At 35.3% G+C, this 24,526-nt stretch overlaps 1 protein-coding gene across 1 annotated transcript in view; it reads left to right on the top strand.

The window, feature by feature from the left end:
- The window catches only part of LOC132549823 (ATP-binding cassette sub-family A member 2-like), a 71,835-nt gene that overhangs the window by 33,974 nt on the left and 13,335 nt on the right, over nucleotides 1-24,526 (top strand). Inside the window, exons 4-33 of the mRNA XM_060213796.1 lie at nucleotides 924-1,081; nucleotides 2,403-2,524; nucleotides 2,983-3,330; nucleotides 3,868-3,966; nucleotides 4,466-4,567; nucleotides 4,873-4,935; nucleotides 5,935-6,150; nucleotides 6,711-6,855; nucleotides 7,075-7,196; nucleotides 8,260-8,388; nucleotides 8,569-8,830; nucleotides 9,072-9,247; nucleotides 9,623-9,726; nucleotides 10,185-10,299; nucleotides 10,773-10,963; nucleotides 11,166-11,316; nucleotides 11,582-11,786; nucleotides 12,073-12,249; nucleotides 12,483-12,553; nucleotides 13,697-13,806; nucleotides 15,725-15,856; nucleotides 17,703-17,783; nucleotides 18,123-18,319; nucleotides 18,444-18,629; nucleotides 19,088-19,387; nucleotides 19,698-19,928; nucleotides 21,735-22,337; nucleotides 22,739-22,940; nucleotides 23,229-23,446; nucleotides 23,873-23,933. Of these exons, the coding sequence (XP_060069779.1) occupies nucleotides 924-1,081; nucleotides 2,403-2,524; nucleotides 2,983-3,330; nucleotides 3,868-3,966; nucleotides 4,466-4,567; nucleotides 4,873-4,935; nucleotides 5,935-6,150; nucleotides 6,711-6,855; nucleotides 7,075-7,196; nucleotides 8,260-8,388; nucleotides 8,569-8,830; nucleotides 9,072-9,247; nucleotides 9,623-9,726; nucleotides 10,185-10,299; nucleotides 10,773-10,963; nucleotides 11,166-11,316; nucleotides 11,582-11,786; nucleotides 12,073-12,249; nucleotides 12,483-12,553; nucleotides 13,697-13,806; nucleotides 15,725-15,856; nucleotides 17,703-17,783; nucleotides 18,123-18,319; nucleotides 18,444-18,629; nucleotides 19,088-19,387; nucleotides 19,698-19,928; nucleotides 21,735-22,337; nucleotides 22,739-22,940; nucleotides 23,229-23,446; nucleotides 23,873-23,933 (5,277 nt within the window). The remainder of the gene's footprint in view (nucleotides 1-923; nucleotides 1,082-2,402; nucleotides 2,525-2,982; nucleotides 3,331-3,867; nucleotides 3,967-4,465; nucleotides 4,568-4,872; nucleotides 4,936-5,934; nucleotides 6,151-6,710; nucleotides 6,856-7,074; nucleotides 7,197-8,259; nucleotides 8,389-8,568; nucleotides 8,831-9,071; nucleotides 9,248-9,622; nucleotides 9,727-10,184; nucleotides 10,300-10,772; nucleotides 10,964-11,165; nucleotides 11,317-11,581; nucleotides 11,787-12,072; nucleotides 12,250-12,482; nucleotides 12,554-13,696; nucleotides 13,807-15,724; nucleotides 15,857-17,702; nucleotides 17,784-18,122; nucleotides 18,320-18,443; nucleotides 18,630-19,087; nucleotides 19,388-19,697; nucleotides 19,929-21,734; nucleotides 22,338-22,738; nucleotides 22,941-23,228; nucleotides 23,447-23,872; nucleotides 23,934-24,526) is intronic.

Below are 24,526 nucleotides of genomic sequence, written 5' to 3' on the forward strand. Positions count from 1 at the left end.
TCGTTCCTATTGGATATAATTAAGCTTAATATATTCATAAGAATGGATGAGAAATAATTTGGAACACAAGCAAATAACTGACATCAAAAAGTCACAAGGAAGACATTTGGAATTAAAATAGATCTATATAAGGTCAAATATGTGTTGTGAAAAGATGCTTGACTTGAGGGTGTCCTTGACCCATCCATATCTCTACCCCGTTAAACCTGCTGTTCTTGTGACTGTCTGTAACTTGATAAACTTATTATTCCTTTGGTGTTCTACCCATTCCTTGTCACGTTTGTAGGACCAGGTAATAATATATTTCCTATCAGAAAGACAGGTTGACCTTAAATCAATTGGTTACACGCGATTGTGAACCAAAGTGATTGTTTATCAGTTTATTACACTGAAAGTAGTGTTGTAGACTTGGTGTATATACATTTATACAGCCATTATACACACGTACATTTATTACCATCAGACAACCTTGAGATTACTTTGATAGGAAATGACATTGAAAATTTTGATTTGATCTTCCGATGTAAATGTGTACATAGGTTTTCATGTTTAGGTTTGGTCTTTACACAGATTTTGTAAACCCCAATTAAACTAGTCTATATTCTGATAATAGATATTAACAAGATTACTAATCCAAAGTATTCTATGACCAGTGGATATATTTGATGATATGTTCAATGAAAAAGTAAAGATGGGTGCATTTAGATTTTGACAGGACATCTCTGGGTACTATGGTGTGGCATTTCTGGCCTTCCAATATCCTGTGAAATCAACTCCTTCCACAATTTTGCATAAATTCTGTCCAGATTTAGTAAACAGTATAAGAGAAAGTGGCCCTGATCTAAACTCTTTGCAAGATTTAAATAATTGGAAAAGATAGTGAAAGTTTTCTTGTTTAAATGTTTTGTTTGATATTTCCACAGTACAACACAGTTCTTGAACCAGCTACAGTCAGTTGCTAAGAATCACCATTTCTTCAATCCCGGTTACACCCCGTCTGAGATGGATGATCTCCCTTACATCTACAAAAGTATCATTGATGACCCGGCCACACTTCATGAGCTGTTCAAACATGGCCACGGTGAGGACCAGAGTGCATCATGACCAACCATATCCCATTGAAGGCAACATAGGCAAACTATGCTAAGTCTACCCTCAAAAATATTAAAGCTTTTTTGTGTAAAAATTTGTTCATTCAAAGTAATGACAATACAATTAACAGAATGATTAGCTGGAAATTATGATTGATCTAAAGCTGCATCCTTCCAATGATGTCCTGGAAATTATGATTGATCTAAAGCTGCATCCTTCCAATGATGTCCTGGAAATTATGATTGATCTAAAGCTGCATCCTTCCGATGATGTCCTTTTTCTTTGGTTATGCAGGATTTTGTCACATAACAGAGACTGTTCATAGTATTGCTTAAAGGATTTGTCTGTTTATCTGTACAAGGTTAGAAGTTCTACATCAAAGTTCCACATCAAACTTGGTGTATTTGTACATATACTTTGAGTCAGAGGTAATGTGTTGGTCCCTGGGGTCTGTGATAAGCCCACTGCCTGACTTTGAGTCAGAGTTAATGTGTTGGTCCCTTGGGTCCTGTGATAAGCCCACTGCCTGACTTTGAGTCAGAGTTAATGTGTTGGTTCCCTGGGTCCTGTGATAAGCCCACTGCCTGACTTTGAGTCAGAGCTAATTTGTTGGTTCCCTGGATTCTGTGATAAGCCCACTGCCTGACTTTGAGTCAATGTGTTGGTTCCCTGGGTCCTTTGATAAGCTCGCTTCTTGACTTTATGTCAGAACAAATATGTTGGTCCCTTGGGTCCTGTGATAAGCCCACTGCCTGACTTTGAGTCAGAGTTAATGTGTTGGTTCCCTGGGTCCTGTGATAAGCCCACTGCCTGACTTTGAGTCAGAGCTAATTTGTTGGTTCCCTGGATCCTGTGATAAGCCCACTGCCTGACTTTGAGTCAATGTGTTGGTCCCCTGGATCCTGTGATAAGCCCACTGCCTGACTTTGAGTCAATTTGTTGGTTCCCAGGGTCCTGTGATAAGCCCGCTTCTTGACTTTACATCAGAGCTAATGCGTTGGTCCCCTTGGCTGGGTCCTGTGATAAGCCCGCTGCCTAAGTTTGAGTCAGAGGTAATGTGTTCGTTCCCTTGGGTCCTGTGATGAGCCCATTTCCTGACTGTAAGTCAGAGGTAATGTGCTGGCTCTCTGGGATTCTCTGATGAACCTAACCCTGACATGAGTCAGAGTAATCTTTAGGCCTGTTGGATTATTGGTAGTTAATCTCATTCATGCCTTCTCACAGCTTGATATAAGGGAATGTCTGATGCCAATGTATATATTGATCTATATTCTGTAAATAAATGATCCTTTGTTTTATTTGTATTGTAGATTTTAGGTTTGGTTCTGTAGTAGGGAACAGACAGACGTTTGCTCAGTACCTCCATAACAACCTGTCTCTTCCTTTGGACGATGTGTACAGCATATTAAATGCGACCGTGCATGTTTCTGAGGTATAACATGGACTGGTCCCAAAACCATTCTTTTCACAGCTATTTCCAGAAATGTACTTAATAGCTCCTCTGAAAGTTTATTTGAACAGATTCCACTTGCTTTCTATAATTGTTAATGTTTGATATTTATACCAATTAAAAACCAAGCTCTCATGCATGTTCAGTTTAGAGATCAATTAAACGAAGCAAAGCAAAATTAAAAATTAAAAAAAAAATAAGTACAGCCATTTTTTAATTTAAGTCAAAGTTTAATTGATGTTAATTTCAAGAATTTGATTTACCACTCAGTATGTAAACTTTCATTACTTGATAGTTTTCACATTTATTTGGAGACATACTGAAATATAGATACTTGGTATGGTATTATATTGTACAAATTCTAGTATAATTATCAAGATCACTTAGAACCAACGGAAGTTACCTGGTTATTGTGTTAATAGGAGTCTCTTTGATTGTAGTTAAACAAGTTATTATTTGGAGAAGATCTACAGACAGCACATACCATTTTACGGAGATTCCGCCGAGATATCCCATGGGACCATCTACAACTCCCATCACTCTTTGACCATCAAGAGTTTCAGCAAGTGCCTTTTCAGTCATTACTCAATGAGAGTAACTTACTGGAAGATGTCTTCAACTCACAAAATACAGATTCCTCTGAAACTTTATTTTACAATGTAATTCACAATGAGGGTTTGCTGACTGACCCTGTCGTACAGAAGTTTCTCACACATTACCTAGACCTGATGGATGGTAACCCAGCTTTACAGACTATCACGCCAGCAGAGACTGCACAGATTCTGAAGGTCTCAACATCAATTATTTTTAAATGGCAATTATGTGTTTCATCTTTGTTTTGTTTTTTTTACTTCATAAGAAAGTTTACGGCACTGAATACTCATGTTTTCTCTGTCTTAAGACTAATTTAAGATTGTAGACAAAATAGCAGCACTAATCATTCAAATTTATTTTACAATCAAATCATTAGAATCTTCAAACTATTACCATTCTAAGTTTAATCACAGTTAAAAGTCATTGTTGTTTCTACTCCAACTATGTATGTAATTCACCTATTATAAGGATACTGTTCAATATGGCACTACTCTCTTTAAGAACCTAGTGATATATTTCAGCTGCTTTATAACCAAAAAAAAATTTTTCTCTTTGCTTAAGTGAGTGATAATTTCCCAAAATGAAGAAAAAAATTGGATTAACTTCTCAATTTTAAAGAAAATATCATATAAATGCAATATGTTCTGATTTGTGCAGGTACATTCAGTTGTTCAGGTAGAAAAAAGCTTTGAGACTTGATCAGTGCAGTTTGATTTTGTTTTCTATTGCAGATGGTGCTCTTCTCTCCGACAGCATTACACCGGCTAGCTTGTAATGATGAATTCCTTCAAGTTATCATTCCTGAGACAAGTAGTAATGAGTCATACATCGTAAGTTTAGTTTCTTTAACCTGAGTCAAATGATGGATTGTTAGGTTAGTTCAGTTAAGTTGGTTTCCTTGTAGTAGCATGTGACTGTCTCATTAAACAACATATGGGAGGCTGAACACATGTCATCCACAGCAATTGGGGTAAAGTGTGAAACACAACCAACATGGGTTGGAAGTGTCAAACCAAGGACCTCATATCTTAATGTTAGGTTATGTGTACCAATAATAATTGTATTTAGTCTCAGATAAATATCCAAGGTGCATCCATTGATCCTTGTAGAAAGCTACAATCCAGTAAAACATGCTACTATATGGAGACTTAATGCATTATTACTTGTTTTCCCTATGACAAGGTTTCCTTTGTATTTTGATTGACAGACAAAACATTTTGAACATGGACATTTCAATACACCAAGTTGCTTTGAGTAAACTTATCTATTATCTTATATACAAATATATTTATTATGAAATATCCTGAAATTTTAACTTGGTCCCTGCAGGCTGATGCCAAGAGTCGTCTGTGTAATATGAGTAAGGAACAACTGTCAAATCTCTCTGTGCTTCTCAAAAAGGAGATCGATGACCAGGAGGTCATCAACGCTGTAAGTACTATTGTCCTACCTGTAAAACAGTGCTGGTAGCCATCTCATTATACATCTGTTATTAGAGCATTTTCTCTGAAATCATTGACTAGAATTTGAATTTTACATGTTAGTTCCTGTGGTGCCTATTAATGCTTACTGCAGTTTTGAACTGTTTTGTATCCAGTACTGCCAACATTCCATACTTAACTAAATTCAAAATTTCTGAAGAAGTTCCTGGAAAAGGTTTGCAGAATATTTTCTTAAAAGAAAGCTTCTTAGATGACCGTGAGAACCAATTTGTCTGTTAATATTTGATGTTTCAGTTACAACTTCATACAGTCAACTTGACATCTCTAGAAACTAAAGTGAAGACATTTATGAAGGAGGTAAGTTAATATTTTCAGATGGTAATGAAGGTCAAAATTGTGAACAGCTACATCAAGTGATAGATAAGAATTTTAATCTGAGGGGGAATCATATTTAGAAAACAAATCAGCGAAAAACATAAAGAAAATACCAACCTGTCAACATAATCATAATCTAAACTCAAATTCCATAAAACTAGAGCAAAATATGAACAAATGTAATATTTACATGGAGAATCATGAAAAAGTACAAGAATAAGATCAGGTGTTCCAACTGAGTAAGCATCCTGCCATGTAAACCTTGATCAATCCAAGTAAGAAATGTCAGGTTCTCAAATAAGAACAAGGTATACAACAATGGAACAAACAGGTAAACTAACAAGCATCAGTCATGTCCAGGTTCATATCACACAAAGAAATATTTCTCAATGAGATCGCTATGGCAACAATAGAACTTCCCCATAATCTTTTAAAACCCTGTGTTATAAGTTTGTCTGTCAGTTGATGACTTCTTGCATGTTGGGGATGCAGGAATATTGATATCCAGAAATGGAAAATTCACAATAGAGAAATTGAAATAATCTTGTTTATCTTACTGCTTGGTGGAAAGCTGTCCATGTTGGTTTCAGTGTAGGAAAAGATCAAGATAAGCAGCTGATGCAGAAGAGTCAATTATGTCCTTGATTTGCCATTCTGCAAGGCCTTTGTGACTCATTTTGATAAGCTCTTCAATAAATTAAGCTCATTCTTGTTTTGACAAACAGCAAAAGTAGTCTTATTGCTCTTTGAGATCTGCGATAAAAGTCAAACTGAGACAAGCAGTTGGACATATTTTATGGATATCTCAGCATTCACTGGGGTTCTGTAATAGCTGTTTATATCTGTGCACAAGTATTTCAATTATGTTTACTTAACAATTGGTCTGCTATAAAATAATTAATTTCCCTGGTTAAATTTCCTGTCATATAACTACCCACACGTGCCACATTTAAAGTTTTTACTTTTCTTTGCTGTATCTAGCTCCAGAAGTTTTACCAGTTCCAAGAGAGTCTATATGAGATGAGTGTATTTGCGGAGACCCTTCCCCAGGATGCCTGCGATGGAGTTAACCTGACCACTCCTTCCAGCCCTGTCAATGTCACAGTCACCGCAGGGTTACCTGGAAACATTACAGCAGCAACAGTAGTAGAGGATGGAGATGAGGATGATGATGATGACGCTGAAAAAAAAGATAAGGTAACAATGAAAAGAACTGCCCTTTAGGTGAAAATATAGTGTTACACATTTACTTGTACAGCTATCAAGTTATGTTTTCTAAAAACTTTTCTTCAGAAGAGTAAAATACACAACACATATCTAGAAGTTAATTGAACATTTTTATTGGGAATGGGGCCCATTTTCAGACCCAAGTAGCCTGTAAAAAAATCCCTGATATTGTGATGTATACAGTATCATATGCCTTCATCAAGATTGAACTTTGGACCTTTGTACTACCAGTTCTATACTTTACTATTGCTATTATGAAATACACTGTCAAAAGGTTGGATTAATATCATATTATGACAGTGACTGTTATTCAATCCAGTTCAACGTTTAAATATTGTCAATAAACTTTGTTGAAATGAAATTATGACAGTGAAAGTAGGTATAAGTAAAAAAAACCCTCTTTTTTTGTTAATTTTTTTATCTTTTATTTTTACATTTCCAATAGTTTATACAAAAAAAAAAAAAATCAAAATTTAGGTCTCATGAATGAATTTTTAATAAAGTATAATTATATGTTTTCAAACAAAAAGGACGACCAACTGACGAAAAAGCCACCTAACAAGTTTGCGGGATTTCTGCACCTGTGGAATAGAATGCAGAGAACGTTTTGTGGTAGACAACCAAAGGAAGTACCCAAAAAACGCATGGAGCGAGACATAAAACACCTGAATCTAGGTATGTCATTCTTGTTTTGTCATTAATATACCGTTCTAATATTGGCAGTAGCAGTTATATCACATGTTGATTGGTATAAATTTCCTGATCTTCTCTCTCCTCTGTAAAGACTGTGAAAGGCCCTGAAGAACTATACCTGTTAGCATATGAATGTTTGATATATTTATCTTTAGTTTGTTACTGGTAACTTTTGAATCTTGATGTCACTGCTAATTCCAGATGACCTTGGAATATCAAGGGCGCAACAGGACAACCTGAAAATCCTGGTCCATGTTCTGTATAGTAATCCTAAAGTGCTGTATGCCCCTAACAACACTGCAGCAGACAAGATCATCAAGAAGGTCAGTACTCCTACAGTACTTAATGGATAGGGCATGTGCCAAACTCTATAGTCATACAATGTAATTTCAAATTTCAAACATTTTGATAATGGTGTACCAGGAAGACATTTATGTCTTTAATCAGTAAATCTAAAGTGGATACATTTGCAGCATTTTCATTCAAGTCTAATGATTAGATAATAAGATTAAATAACTAAAGAATTATTGATATTTTTTGTTTTTTTTTTGTGTTTATAAATTTTTCCTTGAATGTTATCCCTTTGTGATAAATGCCTAAGAATAGGGCTGTTTGTATGTATGTAATTCTTATCCTTGTCAGCACTAGCAGTTTTAATTCATGAGGAATTTTGATCATTATTCACATTATTAAGGACTTTCATATCTTGTATGTGTTTGAATTTCAGGATTCTAGGGTCAAGGTCTTTATTACTACATGTATTTTCAGAAAATCCTTGTCAGTGCTCTAACAACGTCAGTTCTTGAAGGATTTCTAGTAAACTTCATACGCTTATAAACGTTGTTTATTATCGCAGAGAAGTTTTAGTTTCAAGGCTGTTGAGTCAAGGCCAAAGTTACTATTTAGAGATGATCTTTGCCAGGATTCCTTATAAGGATTTTGATCAAATTTACAATAACTTACCTGCTTCTTTATTGTGCTTGAGTCAGGCTGGAACAACTCCTTCTTTATTGTGCTTGAGTCAGGCTGGAACAACTCCTTCTTTATTGTGCTTGAGTTAGGTTGGAACCAGGAGGAGCTTTGTATTGTTTGTGTTGCCTTGTTGATATTTTGTTTCTCAATTAAAACTTATGTATATTTTACTAAATGAATGATTTTGTTTTATAGTTTCTCTGATCCTAGATTGTGCTGATCTATAATTTCAGGGCAGTGTTAATATTTTGTTTTTCTAAGCAGTTTTTGTATGTATTATTTACTAGCTGGTGTCAGTACATTGTGTTCCTGGAATGACGTTAGTTAGGTAACCTGCTTTATTGTACATAAGGAAATGTTATAGATGTATATATATTATTGGATGCTGATGGAATATGATTTTATTTCTTACAGGCTAATGAGTCTTTTGCCTTGATGGATGAGATCAGTACGTATGCCAGGAAATGGCTCAACATCTCTGGTGAGCTGAGGACCTACCTAATGGAGAACACCACAGCTTACAACCTAGCCTCCATTAAAGAGGTAGTGTATGTTGTAAAAATAAGGAACATATCTTGATGCAGAAATGTTTATTTTAAGAACAAAACACCAACTTTAAAAAAGAAAATAATCATGTCAGAAATTAATAAATCAATTTTAGAATATTAATAATGTATTTGTACAATTGATGGAAGTTATACACAAAGTCACATTACATTGTAGATGCATAGACAACTTAAGAACAACCAAGGCATGTTTTCCTTACTACGTGGAGTGAAGGGCGTTCAACAGTTCCTTAATAGTTCCATACCGGATATTTCATTCTTCCTTCACGAACTGGACAATATAGACAATGCAGCATGTGGCTGGCTCAATACACTTGCAGGGATTAACCTTAATGTGTTCCGAGGGTTTCGTACAGAGGAAGATCTCGTGGATTATTTCCTTACTAAGGCTTATTCTGAAAATGTCACTACTGTTGCAGGTTAGTGATATTATGTAAGAGAGAAATGAGAATAGTACAAATATGTACCATGACATTATTAACATAAATATTTAAGAAAATAAATGAAAATTGCTGCTACATTAAAAGAATAAGTAGTAGGATATCAGTGTGACTAATTTGATGACGGAAATTTTTATTTCACTCTGCTGATGAATTGTATTAATGTTAAGTTTACGCATGCCATGTATACCAACTTAATGAATTGATCTGTTGTCCACAGGGTTGATATTTGAGAACTTTCAGAAAGGTAAAGGTCTTCCTCCTCATGTCACATACAAGATTCGACAAAATGCTACCTTCACACCAACTACTAAGTACGTACGGAATCGCTACTGGTATCCAGGGCCAGGATCCTGGCAACACACCTACTACCAGTTTGGCTTTGTTTGGATACAGGTAAGTTGCCTTGATCATGTCTTCAGGTAAATGATTAATATCTATTTATGTTCTGTAAAAATGATAGAATATTGTTAGGTTTGGCTTTTTCATTGACCTTAATATATAAACTTTATTTCTTTTACAACAAATGCAAAACAAGTTATGTCAACTTATACTAATCACTCTTGTTGGCCCAAATGTAAGGGCGCGAGGGGTCTTATTGTGGGAGGAAACTGGAGTACCCAGGGGAAACCAACATGGTCGGGCAGGTGACCCCTTATCTTTTCACATCTGTTCTGGGAATCGAACCCAGGTCGGCTAGGTGAAATGCGAGTGCGTTACCACTGCGCCACCCGACCACCCTTTCATTGACCTTGAATCTTCTGGTTTCAGGACATCATTGAACGTGCCATCATTGACGTACAAGTTGGTCGAGATGTAGTGGAGCCTGGCAGTTACGTCACACAGTTTCCCCACTCCTGTTATAAATATGATGAGTGAGTTCTTAAGAGTTGTGATTATAATAGAACATGTGTGATTATAATAGAACATGTGTTCCTCTTCAGATTTGTGTTTATGATAGAACATGTGTTCCTCTTCAGATTTGTGTTTATGATAGAACATGTTCTCCTCTTCAGATTGGTGTTATGATAGAACATGTACTGGTATTTCTCTTAAGAGTTGTGATTATAATAGAACATGTGTTCCTCTTCAGATTTGTGTTTATGATAGAACATGTGTTCCTCTTCAGATTTGTGTTAATGATAGAACATGTGTTCCTCTTCAGATTTGTGTTAATGATAGAACATCAGGTTTGTGTTTATGATACATGTGTATTTCTCTTAAGAGTTGTGATTATAATAGAACATGTGTTCCTCTTCAGGTTTGTGTTTATGATAGAACATGTGTTCCTCTTCAGGTTTGTGTTTATGATAGAACATGTGTTCCTCTTCAGATTTGTGTTTATGATAGAACATGTGATGCCACTGTGTCTGACTATTTCCTGGGTCTACTCCGTTGCTATGCTGGTGCAGAACATTGTGTATGAGAAAGAACAAAGACTAAAGGAGGTAAGATTCAGATTTAATTGTTTCTTACGTGGAAGTAGTTTGTTACAGTTATATCCTAGGTATACATCAGTTTAAGTAAGGTTTTAGTTCTTGGAGTATTACAAGCCAAGTGCCTAGTGTTTAAGTAGAAATCCCTACAATTCTTTATAATGGTATACCATTCTACCTTAAACCTCAGGTTTGGTGTTTTGCTTCCTTGGCTCATTGCAGGATAAATACGATATGTAGTCATGTGATTGTTGTGTATTTGTCATTACAATAAGACTCTAATAAAGCTTAGGACTTCCCGTCCCCTATACAACTGAAAGCTAATTCAGTTTCAACATTTTTACCTTGAGGTCAGATATTTCAAGCAGATCATTTGCGTGAAGATAAGTGTGTTACGTTAATAATTTTTTTATGTTAATTTTTTTAGTGTTACGTAAATGGGTTACCTAGGTGAGGTGTTAGTGTTACATAAATGTGTTACCTAGGTGATGAGGATGATGGGTCTAAGCAACGCTGTCCATTGGTGTGCGTGGTTTACCATGACCTTCATACAGATGACCATCACTATGGGCCTACTGACTGTCATGCTCAAGGTGGGAAATGTTCTGGCCCATAGTAATCCTTGGATCGTGTTCACTACTCTGGAAGTGTTTGCTGTTGTCACCATAGCGTTTTCGTAAGTTGGTCAATTTGAAAGTTACCCAGCCAGTTTTCAGTCTGTGAGGAAATGTATTGATTGAAATAAGTATTGAGACAGGTCTTAAGTTTAAAAATGATGTTTTACAATTTTACTTTGAGAAATCTAATAATCAACTGATTTGCATGGGACATTGCACATATTTGTATGTGTTGGTAATGAAATGCTTTGTATGTAACAGGTTCTTGGTGAGCACATTCTACTCTAAAGCCAAGGTGGCAGCAGCTTGTGCTGGTATTGTGTACTTCCTCACTTATGTGCCCTACATGTATGTGGCTATCAGGGAGGATGTGGCAGGGGACCAGATCTCGGCGGTCATCAAGTCTCTCGTGGTCAGTGCATTGCCAAATCTTAGATCTACATGTAATTCTTCTTTTATGAATTATGAAGATATGAAAATTCTCAGCTAGCAAAGCAAAAAATGATTTGACTTTGGAGGAAATAACAAGACTTAACTAAACTTAATGATTTGAACCATTGACAACTAGATGTCAGCTGATCTGATAAAATAATCAGTTGTTATAATGTAAAGCTAGAAACTTCTACTCTCACTGTATTTTCAATGACTCATGCCAATTTGAATGTACTCTGTTCCAGTCTCTGTTTTCTACAACTGCTTTTGGTCTAAGTGGGAAGTACTTTGCATTCTACGAGGAGGAGGGAGTTGGAGTTCAGTGGGACAACATCCATCTGTCCCCTGTTGAAAATGATGAGTACAGCTTGCTCACATCAGTACTCATGATGATACTCGACTCATTCTTGTACTCACTTTTGGCTTGGTACATAGAGAATGTATTTCCAGGTAAGATTTAGATTTGAATACCCGATTTCCTCACTATAATTTATCGTGTACATTTGAATATATCGCATGGATGAGGTCCAATCAATAACATAATGTTTGTAACATGACTACAATGCATCTAAGTTACTAGTATCATTTATAATTGTTATCAAATCTTTAATCTATGAAGAGTTCCTTAAAGGAGGTTGAATGATCTGGTGTTTTCCAGAGTTTGTAAAGAAACTGTAGATAGAAGTGATGTTATGATGCCTGTTTAATAGCTTAGTCTAAATGGTTGATACTCCAGGATCTTACGGCCTGCCTCGACCCTGGTATTTCCTGTTTTCCAAGACCTACTGGTGTGCAGGATCTACAAAGGTGCAGGAAATGGACTGTGGCAACATTCTGGACATGTGTCGTCGTAACAATGGTTACAGCTCAATGCTAGAGGACCAGGCATGTGCACTGGACCATAGGGATGCAGGTCAGTCATATGATGTTACACTCATTTGTAATTCTCAAACAGTCTTACATATCTATACTAATAAATTGAAACAAAATTTGTTGGACATTAATAGAAATGTAATATTATCTCATCAGGACATTGAAGTAATTTGTATGAATTCTATTAAAATATACATCACTGTGATGGAGTCTTTTTAAGGGGAACCAAGTCTGATTGCTTCCTATAACCATTATCTTTGTATTGTGTTACAGAGTATGCTAGAAAGTTTGAAGCAGAACCTACACATCTTCCTCAGGGTGTACACATAGAGAACCTTACAAAGGTAAGTCATTTAGAATTTCATAGAGGCATATAGTAGATTTACTTTTTTTTTATCTAAGAATTGAAAACAAGTTCTTAGATTTGTCATAAGGTTGACAAGAGGTAATGGACAAAGCTCTTTCGTTAAAAAGTGTAAGAGGAATTATCATGATTGCAAAAGAGTTATTTCCCTTTGTTGAATATCGTACGAAAGAATTAAAAAGACATGACTCATCAATATACCACAGATTTCTGGGGCAGATGACATAATCTAGCTGTGGAATATGTGTCTGAAATAAAGAAAAATATCTTAGCTTCTACAATATATATTCTCTGTACCTCATTGCAGTAAGGCAGGAAAGTTGATAGGACAAATTCCAATCTGAACTGTCTAATATTTTTCACTTCATTGCTTTGTTTAATTCTTCATTAAATAGGGACTATCAGTGTAAGTCCCCAACTGATACATATAATGAAGTCATGATGGTATGATGAGGTTGTTGAACAGTAATAAATAGTTTTTTAATATTTGCTGTCCTATGATTTGTCTAAAATCCCTTTTATTTCTAGGTCTCGGTAACTAAATCAATTACTATATGTTATTACTTTGCATTTAAGCTAATAACATTAATACTTGAAGTTCAACACAAGTAACAACTGTCTAAATTCATAGAAACATGCCTGTCAGAGGCTACAAATAGCTTAATATAGTAGGTTAAATGGTATTTCTGACTATTATCATCTTCAGAAGTCAACAGCCAGAAGTTATAAGTAAAACTAAGTACTCACTGTGCGAAAAATCTCAACATTTTACACCTGTCTAAATCTGCACCACTGATACTGAAATATGTAAAATGGATCATTTTCATGAAACCATAGAAATCTATTAAAACTATTCATTTTTATGAAGCCAATTAAAAAATGCTAATTTCTTCCACCTGTCACCAATTATAAATCTAAATCCCAGAGAGGGCACAAATTTTTACCAAATCTCAATTAAGGTAAGATTCTTAGCAGATGAAACAGAATCACAATGACTGATTGACTGATTTAGTTGTGCGAGTCCTTTAGTTCTAAAGAGTTCCTAATTGTGATAACTATGTGTATTAATAATTATGAGTTGATGTGATTCTGACAAAATCTTAAATTTCTTGAACATTTACAGATTTACAAGACTGGAAAAAAACTAGCTGTAAAAAATTTGACATTAAGTTTCTATGAGGGACAGATAACATCATTTCTGGGCCACAATGGGGCAGGGAAAACAACAACTATGTGAGTTTACTATAGTATTTATATATCCTCATATCATTTGTCTGTAAAACTCTGTAAACCTCATGTCATTTGTCTGTAAATCTCATGTCATTTGTCTGTAAATCTCTGTAAACCTCATGTCATTTGTCTGTAAATCTCTGTAAACCTCATGTCATTTGTCTGTAAATCTCTGTAAACCTCATGTCATTTGTCTGTAAATCTTGTAAACCTCATGTCATTTGTCTGCAAATCACTGTAAACCTCATGTCATTTGTCTGTAAATCTCTGTAAACCTCATGTCATTTGTCTGTAAATCTCATGTCATTTGTCTGTAAATCTCTGTAAACCTCATGTCATTTGTCTGTAAAACTCTGTAAACCTCATGTCATTTGTTTGTAAATCTCATGTCATTTGTCTGTAAAACTCTGTAAACCTCATGTCATTTGTCTGTAAATCTCTGTAAACCTCATGTCATATGTCTGTAAATCTCTGTAAACCTCATGTCATATGTCTGTAAATCTCATGTCATTTGTCTGTAAACCTCATGTCATTTGTCTGTAAATCTCTGTAAACCTCATGTCATTTGTCTGTAAAACTCTGTAAACCTCATGTCATTTGTCTGTAAATCTCTGTAAACCTCATGTCATTTGTTTGTAAACCTCATGTCATTTGTCTGTAAATCTCTGTAAACCTCATGTCATATGTCTGTAAATCTCTGTAAACCTCATGTCATATGTCTGTAAATCTCATGTCATTTGTCTGTAAACCTCATGTCATTTGTCTGTAAATCTCTGTAAACCTCATGTCATTTGTCTGTAAAACTCTGTAAACCTCATGTCATTTGTCTGTAAATCTCTGTAAACCTCATGTCATTTGTCTGTAAATCTCATGTCATTTGTCTGTAAATCTCTGTAAACCTCATGTCATTTGTCTGTAAAACTCTGTAAACCTCATGTCATTTGTCTGTAAACCTCATGTCATTTTTCTGTAAATCTCATGTCATTTGTCTGTAAATCTCATGTCATTTGTCTGTAAACCTCATGTCATTTGTCTGTAAATCTCTGTAAACCTCATGTCATTTGTCTGTAAATCTCATGTCATTTGTCTGTAAATCTCTGTAAACCTCATGTCATTTGTCTGTAAACCTCATGTCATTTGTCTGTAAATCTCTGTAAACCTCATGTCATTTGTCTGTAAAACTCTGTAAACCTCATGTCATTTGTCTGTAAATCTCTGTAAACCTCATGTCATTTGTCTGTAAATCTCTGTAAACCTCATGTCATATGTCTGTAAATCTCTGTAAACCTCATGTCATTTGTCTGTAAATCTCTGTAAACCTCATGTCATATGTCTGTAAATCTCATGTCATTTGTCTGTAAACCTCATGTCATTTGTCTGTAAATCTCTGTAAACCTCATGTCATTTGTCTGTAAATCTCTGTAAACCTCATGTCATTTGTCTGTAAATCTCTGTAAACCTCATGTCATATGTCTGTAAATCTCTGTAAACCTCATGTCATATGTCTGTAAATCTCATGTCATTTGTCTGTAAACCTCATGTCATTTGTCTGTAAATCTCTGTAAACCTCATGTCATTTGTCTGTAAATCTCTGTAAACCTCATGTCATTTGTCTGTAAAACTGTAAACCTCATGTCATATGTCTGTAAATCTCTGTAAACCTCATGTCATATGTCTGTAAATCTCATGTCATTTGTCTGTAAATCTCATGTCATTTGTCTGTAAATCTGTGTAAACTTTATGTTATTTGTCTGTAAATCTCTGTAAACATATGGCATTTGTCTGTAAATCTTATGTCATTTGTCTGTAAATCTCTGTAAACCTCATGTTATTTTCTTGTGTTGCTGGTAGGCTCTGAAACATCCTTGTTGTGTAAGCTTTTCTGAATTCAAAATATGAAGATTTACTTTTGTCTCTGAAGGTCGATTCTGACAGGGCTGTTTCCTCCCACATCTGGATATGCACTGATTTATGACAATGACATCCGTACTGACATGGATCTAATCCGACAGAGCCTGGGAATGTGTCCCCAACACAATGTCCTCTTTGACAAGTAAGGGCCACAGCATCTTTATTCCATATCTATACTTGAATTGTGTTAATCTTGTATTCATACTTGAAACTAGGCTATACACTTCACTTAGTATGGGGATATAATTCATTTAGCATTAAAAAAGTATTGAAAGCAAAGTGTTGCTAATTTGTAAATTAGGGCAATGCCAACATATTGTAGATAGTGGCTTAAGGAAATAATTCATAAGTTAGGACAATGTCAACATATTGTAGATAGTGGCTTAAGGAAATCATTTATAAGTTAGGACAATGTCAACATATTGTAGATAGTGGCTTAAGGAAATAATTTATAAGTTAGGACAATGTCAACATATTGTAGATAGTGGCTTAAGGAAATAATTTATAAATTAGGACAATGTCAACATATTGTAGAAAGTGGCTTAAGGAAATCATTTATAAGTTAGGACAATGTCAACATATTGTAGATAGTGGCTTAAGGAAATAATTTAGAAGTTAGGACAATGTCAACATATTGTAGATAGTGGCTTAAGGAAATAATTTATAAATTAGGACAATGTCAACATATTGTAGATAGTGGCTTAAGGAAATCATTTATAAGTTAGGACAATGTCAACATATTGTAGATAGTGGCTTAAGGAAATAATTTATAAGTTAGGACAATGTCAACATATTGTAGATAGTGGCTTAAGGAAATAATTTATAAGTTAGGACAATGTCAACATATTGTAGATAGTGGCTTAAGGAAATAATTTATAAATTAGGACAATGTCAACATATTGTAGATAGTGACTTAAGGAAATAATTTATAAGTTAGGACAATGCCAACATATTGTAGATAGTGGCTTAAGGAAATAATTTATAAGTTAGGACAATGTCAACATATTGTAGATAGTGGCTTAAGGAAATAATTTATAAGTTAGGACAATGTCAACATATTGTAGATAGTGGCTTAAGGAAATAATTTATAAATTAGGACAATGTCAACATATTGTAGAAAGTGGCTTAAGGAAATCATTTATATGTTAGGACAATGTCAACATATTGTAGATAGTGACTTAAGGAAATAATTTATAAGTTAGGACAATGCCAACATATTGTAGATAGTGGCTTAAGGAAATAATTTATAAGTTAGGACAATGTCAACATATTGTAGATAGTGGCTTAAGGAAATAATTTATAAGTTAGGACAATGCCAACATATTGTAGATAGTGGCTTAAGGAAATAATTTAAAGGTTAGGACAATGTCAACATATTGTAGATAGTGGCTTAAGGAAATAATTTAAAGGTTAGGACAATGTCAACATATTGTAGATAGTGGCTTAAGGAAATAATTTATAAGTTAGGACAATGCCAACATATTGTAGATAGTGGCTTAAGGAAATAATTTAAAGGTTAGGACAATGTCAACATATTGTAGATAGTGGCTTAAGGAAATAATTTAAAGGTTAGGACAATGTCAACATATTGTAGATAGTGGCTTAAGGAAATAATTTATAAGTTAGGACAATGCCAACATATTGTAGATAGTGGCTTAAGGAAATAATTTAAAGGTTAGGCCAATGTCAACATATTGTAGATAGTGGCTTAAGGAAATAATTCATAAGTTAGGACAATGTCAACATATTGTAGATAGTGGCTTAAGGAAATAATTTAAAGGTTAGGACAATGTCAACATATTGTAGATAGTGGCTTAAGGAAATAATTTATAAGTTAGGACAATGCCAACATATTGTAGATAATGGCTGAAGAAAATAGTAGATAGCTGTATAAGAATGTAAAGTACAGCAGTATGCGTTTTAAACCATCCTATTACATTTAATAAATTTCTTTCTTTGTTTAGTAATGATATCTGTTTTCTGTACAGACTGACAGTACAAGAACACCTCTGGTTCTATGCTCGACTCAAGGGTATGAAGATGGAGGACATCAAACCTGAAATGGAAACGTATGTATCACTCATCAATTTCATAATGGCAAGTGGTTTATTATTTGTGGTATTACCTTAGTGTTACTATAACATTTTCTTTGTGATGTGTCATTGAATCTTGCATTCCATACTTTATAATGATTTGTTGGTCGATGACTTCATTCCAGAAGCAATATTTTTTTATTCAGATCTGAAAAGTCATATTTATCTTATTTTTCTCAACAAAAAGTTCACATTAGTATGTAAATGGTGAAAGAGAATTCCAGAATGCATTGAAATTGAAAAAGGAATGATATCACTGAGGCATTTCTCATTGTTAATGATATGATGTGACATATCGCTGTCAACTTTGTGTAGGATGATAGAGGATATAGGCCTGCCTAAGAAACGTCACTGCCGTGTTGACTGTCTGTCTGGTGGTATGCAGAGGAAGCTGTCTGTAGGCATTGCCTTTGTGGGTGGGTCTCACACTGTCATTCTGGATGAACCAACAGCTGGTGTGGATCCTTATGCCAGGCGAGCCATCTGGGACCTTTTGGTGAAATACAAACATGGTTAGTCAAAATCTTTATAAAAATCAAATAGGGTCTGTCTTTTTAGCAGAAAAGCTTACTTTGATTTATCCTATCACATCACCCTATGACTTCATCTCAATATTGTTATCTTCATCTTTTCCAGGAAGAACAATTCTGCTGTCGACACATCACATGGACGAGGCAGACATTCTGGGTGACCGTATTGCCATCATCTCTAATGGAGAACTCAAATGTTGTGGCTCCTCCCTGTTCTTGAAAAACACGTTTGGAGAGGGGTACCATTTGAATCTTGTTAAGTCAGAAACAGAGGAAGACATCCAAAGTCTAGGTAAGTGGGGTCAAATGTTGGAGTGAACGTCAGGTAAGGAAGAGGATGGCAAATTTTTTTGTAAGTGGTCTGATTTTGTAGTGGCACGTCAGGAAGGGTAGAGAGAGGGTGAAATATAGGGGCATGTCATGTGGGTTAGTAGGGGTGAAATGTAGGGGCATGTCATGTGGGTTAGTGGGGATGAAATGTTATTGCAGCAGGTCAAGTAAGGGAGTGGGGGTCAGTTGTTGTATTGGCAGGGTAAATGGGAAAGGAAAGTATTAACATGTATTTCTGGCTTATTTGAGAAATAAAAGGGTAAAGGGGAATTAAATTTGTTGAGTGTATATACTTGTAATTGTGCATTGTTTGATGTTTGGGAGTTTGTTTTGAGATAAACACTGAATCAGTGTACTCAATATAACACAAGACCTTGTGACAATCTCTTGTCATCTTGTCTTTTGTTTCAGATTTCTCAGAGATCAGGGACAGTGATATCCATAACAATAGGAAATCTTTTGTCAGCAAATGTAAGGAGGCAAAAGTCACAGAGTTTATCAAAAAACATGTATCAACAGCATTTTTGAAGTCGGAAACCATTCGAGAGCTGCATTACATACTTCCTTTTGAGGAAGCAAAGAAAGGAAATTTTGAGAAACTTTTTAATGCCCTAGATACTAGTATTGGTCAGCTTCATGTCTCTAGTTATGGCGTCATGGATACAAATTTGGAGGAAGTTTTCCTGAAGGTCACAGAGGCAGCCTTACAGGAGGAAGATGGTAAGACTTTATGATGTAAATTGATACGTTTATTGATAAATCTTAATTCATGTTGAAGAGATATTGCAAATCCTCGCATGTTTGTAGCTAAATTTTATTCTTTATCCTTGTTCTGGAACTTCTCCTTTCTAACTCTTTTAAAAAACAAATTGGTGCCTATCAACTTCTGCAGATGAGATATTTCTGAAATATTGATAGTGTTCAATCATTGGTAGAAGAAATGATAATTTGTTGTTTAACAAATTTCTGAAATATTTTAATACCTATACTCACAGAAAATTTCACATCTGTTATGATTCTCTCACTTCAGCCAAAAATGCAAACAAAAATGATAACAGTCCAATAGACAGTGATAATCACAGTAATGAATCGGACCAGTCCGTACCAAGGACACAAGCTACTTCAGTCAGTGATATAGACCACGAGGTGGAACTGGGGAACATGGCTGATCTTAGGAGAAATGACAGCGATGAATCTCTGATTGAACATTTACAAGAGCTTGATGCAAATGGCTACTCTCAACTTCTCCAACATGATGACGGTAAATAGTAAGGATAGAGCAAAATAGTGGAAAAAGAATGTTGAGGGGAAGAGAGGGGTCAAAGGAGGATGTTATATCATGGAAGAAACTTTTCCATTTGTGTAGCATCCTTGTTTTACTGTTATTTTATTTCTTTTAAAAGACTTTTGAGTCTAGAAAGGCAGAACAGTTTCTGTCTAGGTATAGTGTAAAAGGTGCCTTGGGTATTAGAACACATACTGTAACACTTGGTCCCAAAATTTGGATATCATCCAATTTTGTTTAAAGTTGTTGTGAAGGTGTATTTAGCTGTAATAAATGCTTATGCAACATACATTTCTGGTTTCTATCATTGTAAAATGACTTCTGCTGCAAATTGTATATGGTCTGAATTTCATCATTTCATTATCTTATCTTTAAGTCTCTCAGACTAATGTCACAACCTCCTGAATGAACAGCCTGATTTTGAGTTGTCAATGTTAAGGCTATGTTGGTGGCCAGTGTTTGCCTGATTTTGATAAGTCATTGTTAAGCCTATGTTGGTGGCCAATGTTTGCCTGATTTTGAGAAGTCAATGTTAAGGCTATGTTCGTGGCCAATATTTGCCTGATTTTGAGTATAGTCATTGTTAAGCCTATGTTGGTGGCCAATGGTTGCCTGATTTTGAGTAGTCATTGTTAAGGCTATGTTCGTGGCCAATATTTGCCTGATTTTGAGTTGTCAATGTTAAGGCTATGTTGGTGGCCAGTGTTTGCCTGATTTTGGGTAGTCAATGTTAAGGCTATGTTATGTTGCGCATATCAATTTGGTTTTTCAATTCATTTTCTACATACATAGTTTCGTAATACAGTTTTGCATCCGTGATTTTGAGACCTCGCCTGGCGATGTTCAGACTGTGTTAGAAGTCTTCGTTGTACAGGACTCCTTTGCCTGGCAACAAGCTGATTTTACTCATTTTCAAATTTGTCATGTTTTATTTAATAGTTTAAACCGTCATTCTCGATCAAGCAGTGTTCAAAATTTTCATTTATACTTCTCATTCCTACAACCAGGACCACCTTTTCCTATTTCGGACTAGGACTCGCCTGCATGTAGGAATCATACTCATCTTCATTCATACATCTGGTTATCACATAAAGCAGCTGAGACAGCCCTGAATGCAAAATTTTTATATGTTTTCATGTTGTCCAATGTTATGTATATATATGTTTTGTTATGATCTTATTAGTATGGTTTTTATATTGCATGTGTTCAATTTTCTAATCGTATATCCATCGTTTGTTGTTGTTTATAAAGCAATATTTGCCGGATTTTGAGAAGTCAATGTTAAGGCTATGTTGGTGGCCAATATTTGCCTGATTTTGAGTAGTCATTGTTAAGCCTATGTTGGTGGCCAATGTTTGCCTGATTTTGAGTAGTCATTGTTAAGCCTATGTTGGTGGCCAATGTTTGCCTGATTTTGAGTAGTCATTGTTAAAGCTATGTTTGTGGCCAATATTTGCCTGATTTTGAGTAGTCATTGTTAAGGCTATGTTCGTGGCCAATATTTGCCTGATTTTGAGAAGTCATTGTTAAGGCTATGTTGGTGTACATGGTGAACACTTAAGTGACTTCTGTTTCTTGGTTGGACTTGATGGTAGCTGTGAAACAGCTTCTTGTTGGACATAGTTTATATATTTTCCTATCACAATCAATTATTTGGTATACAGGTGTATAATTAAACTTAAATCATAACCATAGCAACCCTTAAGCAATAGTTATAACTTTGTAATTAGTTTGTGGGACTTGTTAATTACATCATGCTTGATAATATTTCTTCGTTTTCAGGACCAAAACAGACTATCATTAACTGCAATGGCCAGGGGACCTTTCGCCTCAGTAAGAAATGGTTGCGTCTGAATCAGCTTAGAGCTGTCCTTATAAAACGCTTTCACTACATCACACGGAACTACAAGGGGCTATTTTCTCAGATAATACTGCCAGCTTTGTTTGTGTCAGTTGCCATGACTGTAGCCTTGTCTGCTCCAAAGGTGAAGGACCCACCACCAATAGAATTGAGTCCTTCACAATATTTCAATGTCACTCAGCCAAGAGGAAATTATATTCCTTACACAAATGAAAACCCGATGGTCACAAACTATTCTGTTTCTTTGGATGCAGGTCCTTTAGAATTGATGAGAACATTTCATTTGGCATCTGGTGTGGGTGCAACATGTGTGTTGAAATCCTCACATGGGCACACATTTGACTTTCCCAATCCCAGCAACATCACTGCCAATCAGAAACAGTTTGAGTTGCTGTACCGATATTACGAGACTCAGTGTGGGAAGGTGTTTGTGTCAGGGATTCACATACAGAGCTATGTCCCACCAGTACAGATCATGAATAACCAGGACAAGTTAGAAGACAATGACACCATTCCTTCTCCAGGTAGGAGCATCACAAGGCAACAGAACCTGTATTAAGATTAATGCACCCTGAAAACAATTATTAATTCTTGTGTAAAAAGAAGTGAATCCTCTTGTCACCATTAATTTCAATGCTTCAAAATATCGGTTGAAGTACGTCTATATTTCAGCTACATGTAGTATGCAAGAACAGGTTCTGATGATCAATACCTGTGTTATTGACTTGATGAAATTTAGACATGGTCAGATTTACCTGGTAGTTCTGATTCAGTATGTAGGTGAATTATGGCACAACAAATAATATCCCCATAACTGAAATCATATTTTGTGATATGTGTAAACTAGCTTATAACCAGTTTTGATAATATATATATCTTACTTGATCAACTTACTGACAGTTTCATACATGTATTTGCATTATAGAAAGCCCATCAGAGGAGATTAAATACTACCCCACCTGTCACTGTGCCCGAGATAAATCTGGTTTTGTGTGCCCAGGATCCAGTACATTTTCACAGCCACCAGAGTTCCAGGTTGTGACCAGGGACAAAGTACAGAACATCACAGGGTCTAACACTGAGAAATTCCTTCTGTATACCCAGGATGCCCTGTATAGACTACACAGGTATCATGTGATGTCACACCTGTCAGTCACTAAGCCTTGGATGTCTTATCCTGTAATGAACACAAGCTTAGTCATTAGCTCATCCACTTTTGTGTAGTTTCAGTAGAAATAAATGATAAGGCAGATTGCTCGGTCCATCACCTTAAACTTCAAGTGCCCTTAATTTTTCACAGGAATTTTCATAACTTCTGTATTTGAAATATAATTCCTGAAAAATTTCTTCAAATTTATCATTAAATAAATTTGATTTTTTTTTTTTTTTTAACAATTTGAAATTCATATTTGTAGATATGGAGCATTTTCATTTGGTATGGAGAGTAATGTGGTTCCTGAAGGTTTTGGAAATTCTGCCCCGACAATGTTTAGGAAGTTTGCTGTGCGTCGAGTAGCTAAGGCTTGGTACAATCACAAAGGCTACCATGCTATGCCTGTCTTCCTTAACACTCTTAATAATGCGATTTTGAGAGCAAACCTCCCTAAGTCTAAAGGGCATCCAGCTGCATATGGTGAGTATACCAAGGAATAATCATCAGGAGTCAAGAATTTTGGACATAGATTGTAAATAATAATTTTAGATTTAATTTGATCTTTTTGAGTGCATTGGTGAAAGATGTGCAGTGATTGTTGGTACAACCAGATATTATCTGTAACTATGTAGAAGGCTTCACATTAAGCACATACAATGTGTTGTTTGCTGCGATTTTGTGGTCAAAGGAAAGGCTTATTAATGGAGATTTCTGTTATATGACCTTAAAATAGTATTGTGTGATCCATAATTTGAGAATAACAATTATATTAATATTATGTTTGTCTTGTTGAAATTTTTTGTCCTTATTTCAGGTATAAGTATTGTTTGTTCTGTATGTCAAGTATAATTGTCTTTCTTTTCTCAATATTACTGGTATAAATGTCTTTTTTTAACCATATTTCAGGTATAACCGTGATTAATCATCCCTTGAATCAGACCAACAATAAGCTAAATAAAGACTATATGTAAGTGCTTCTCATTTCCTTAAACCAGATGTTTTGTTTGAAAATGCTCATAATGTTTTCCAACAGAATGCATGGTACAATTGTGGATGTTGATATAATTTTATGTTACATTGTTCTTGTTAAGAAACAATGGTCTTATGAATCAATACATTTCAAATATGAATATAAATGTCACTTTTCCTCAAGTCATTACAACCAGAATGCTGGGGCAGGCCTAGCTGCATCCATGTTGCATTGCCTTATTTGGGCTTCAATAAGGTAATGGGGTGAGGATGGGGGGAGGGTGGGGGGCACGCTGGTATCTCTGACTTCTAGTCAATAAGAATTTGGACAACAATTCATCCAATGAACAACACTCAGGTTTTGGATAATAATACAACATACAATCAGGTGTTGTAAAAACAATATGATTGACCTCTGAACCACAGTCAGGTGGTGGGACAACAATATGATCTCTGACGTACAGACAGGTGTTGGAATAACAATATGATCAACCTCTGACCCATATTCAGATGTTGGGACGACAGTATGACCTCTGACTTTCGGTGAGGCATTGGGCTTATCATAGAATAATGAAATAAGATTTACTTGTC

The sequence above is a fragment of the Ylistrum balloti genome, unplaced genomic scaffold (genome assembly GCF_031769215.1).
Source record: "Ylistrum balloti isolate Yb309-2 unplaced genomic scaffold, AGI_CSIRO_Ybal_v1 Utg370078, whole genome shotgun sequence".
Taxonomy (NCBI): domain Eukaryota; kingdom Metazoa; phylum Mollusca; class Bivalvia; order Pectinida; family Pectinidae; genus Ylistrum; species Ylistrum balloti.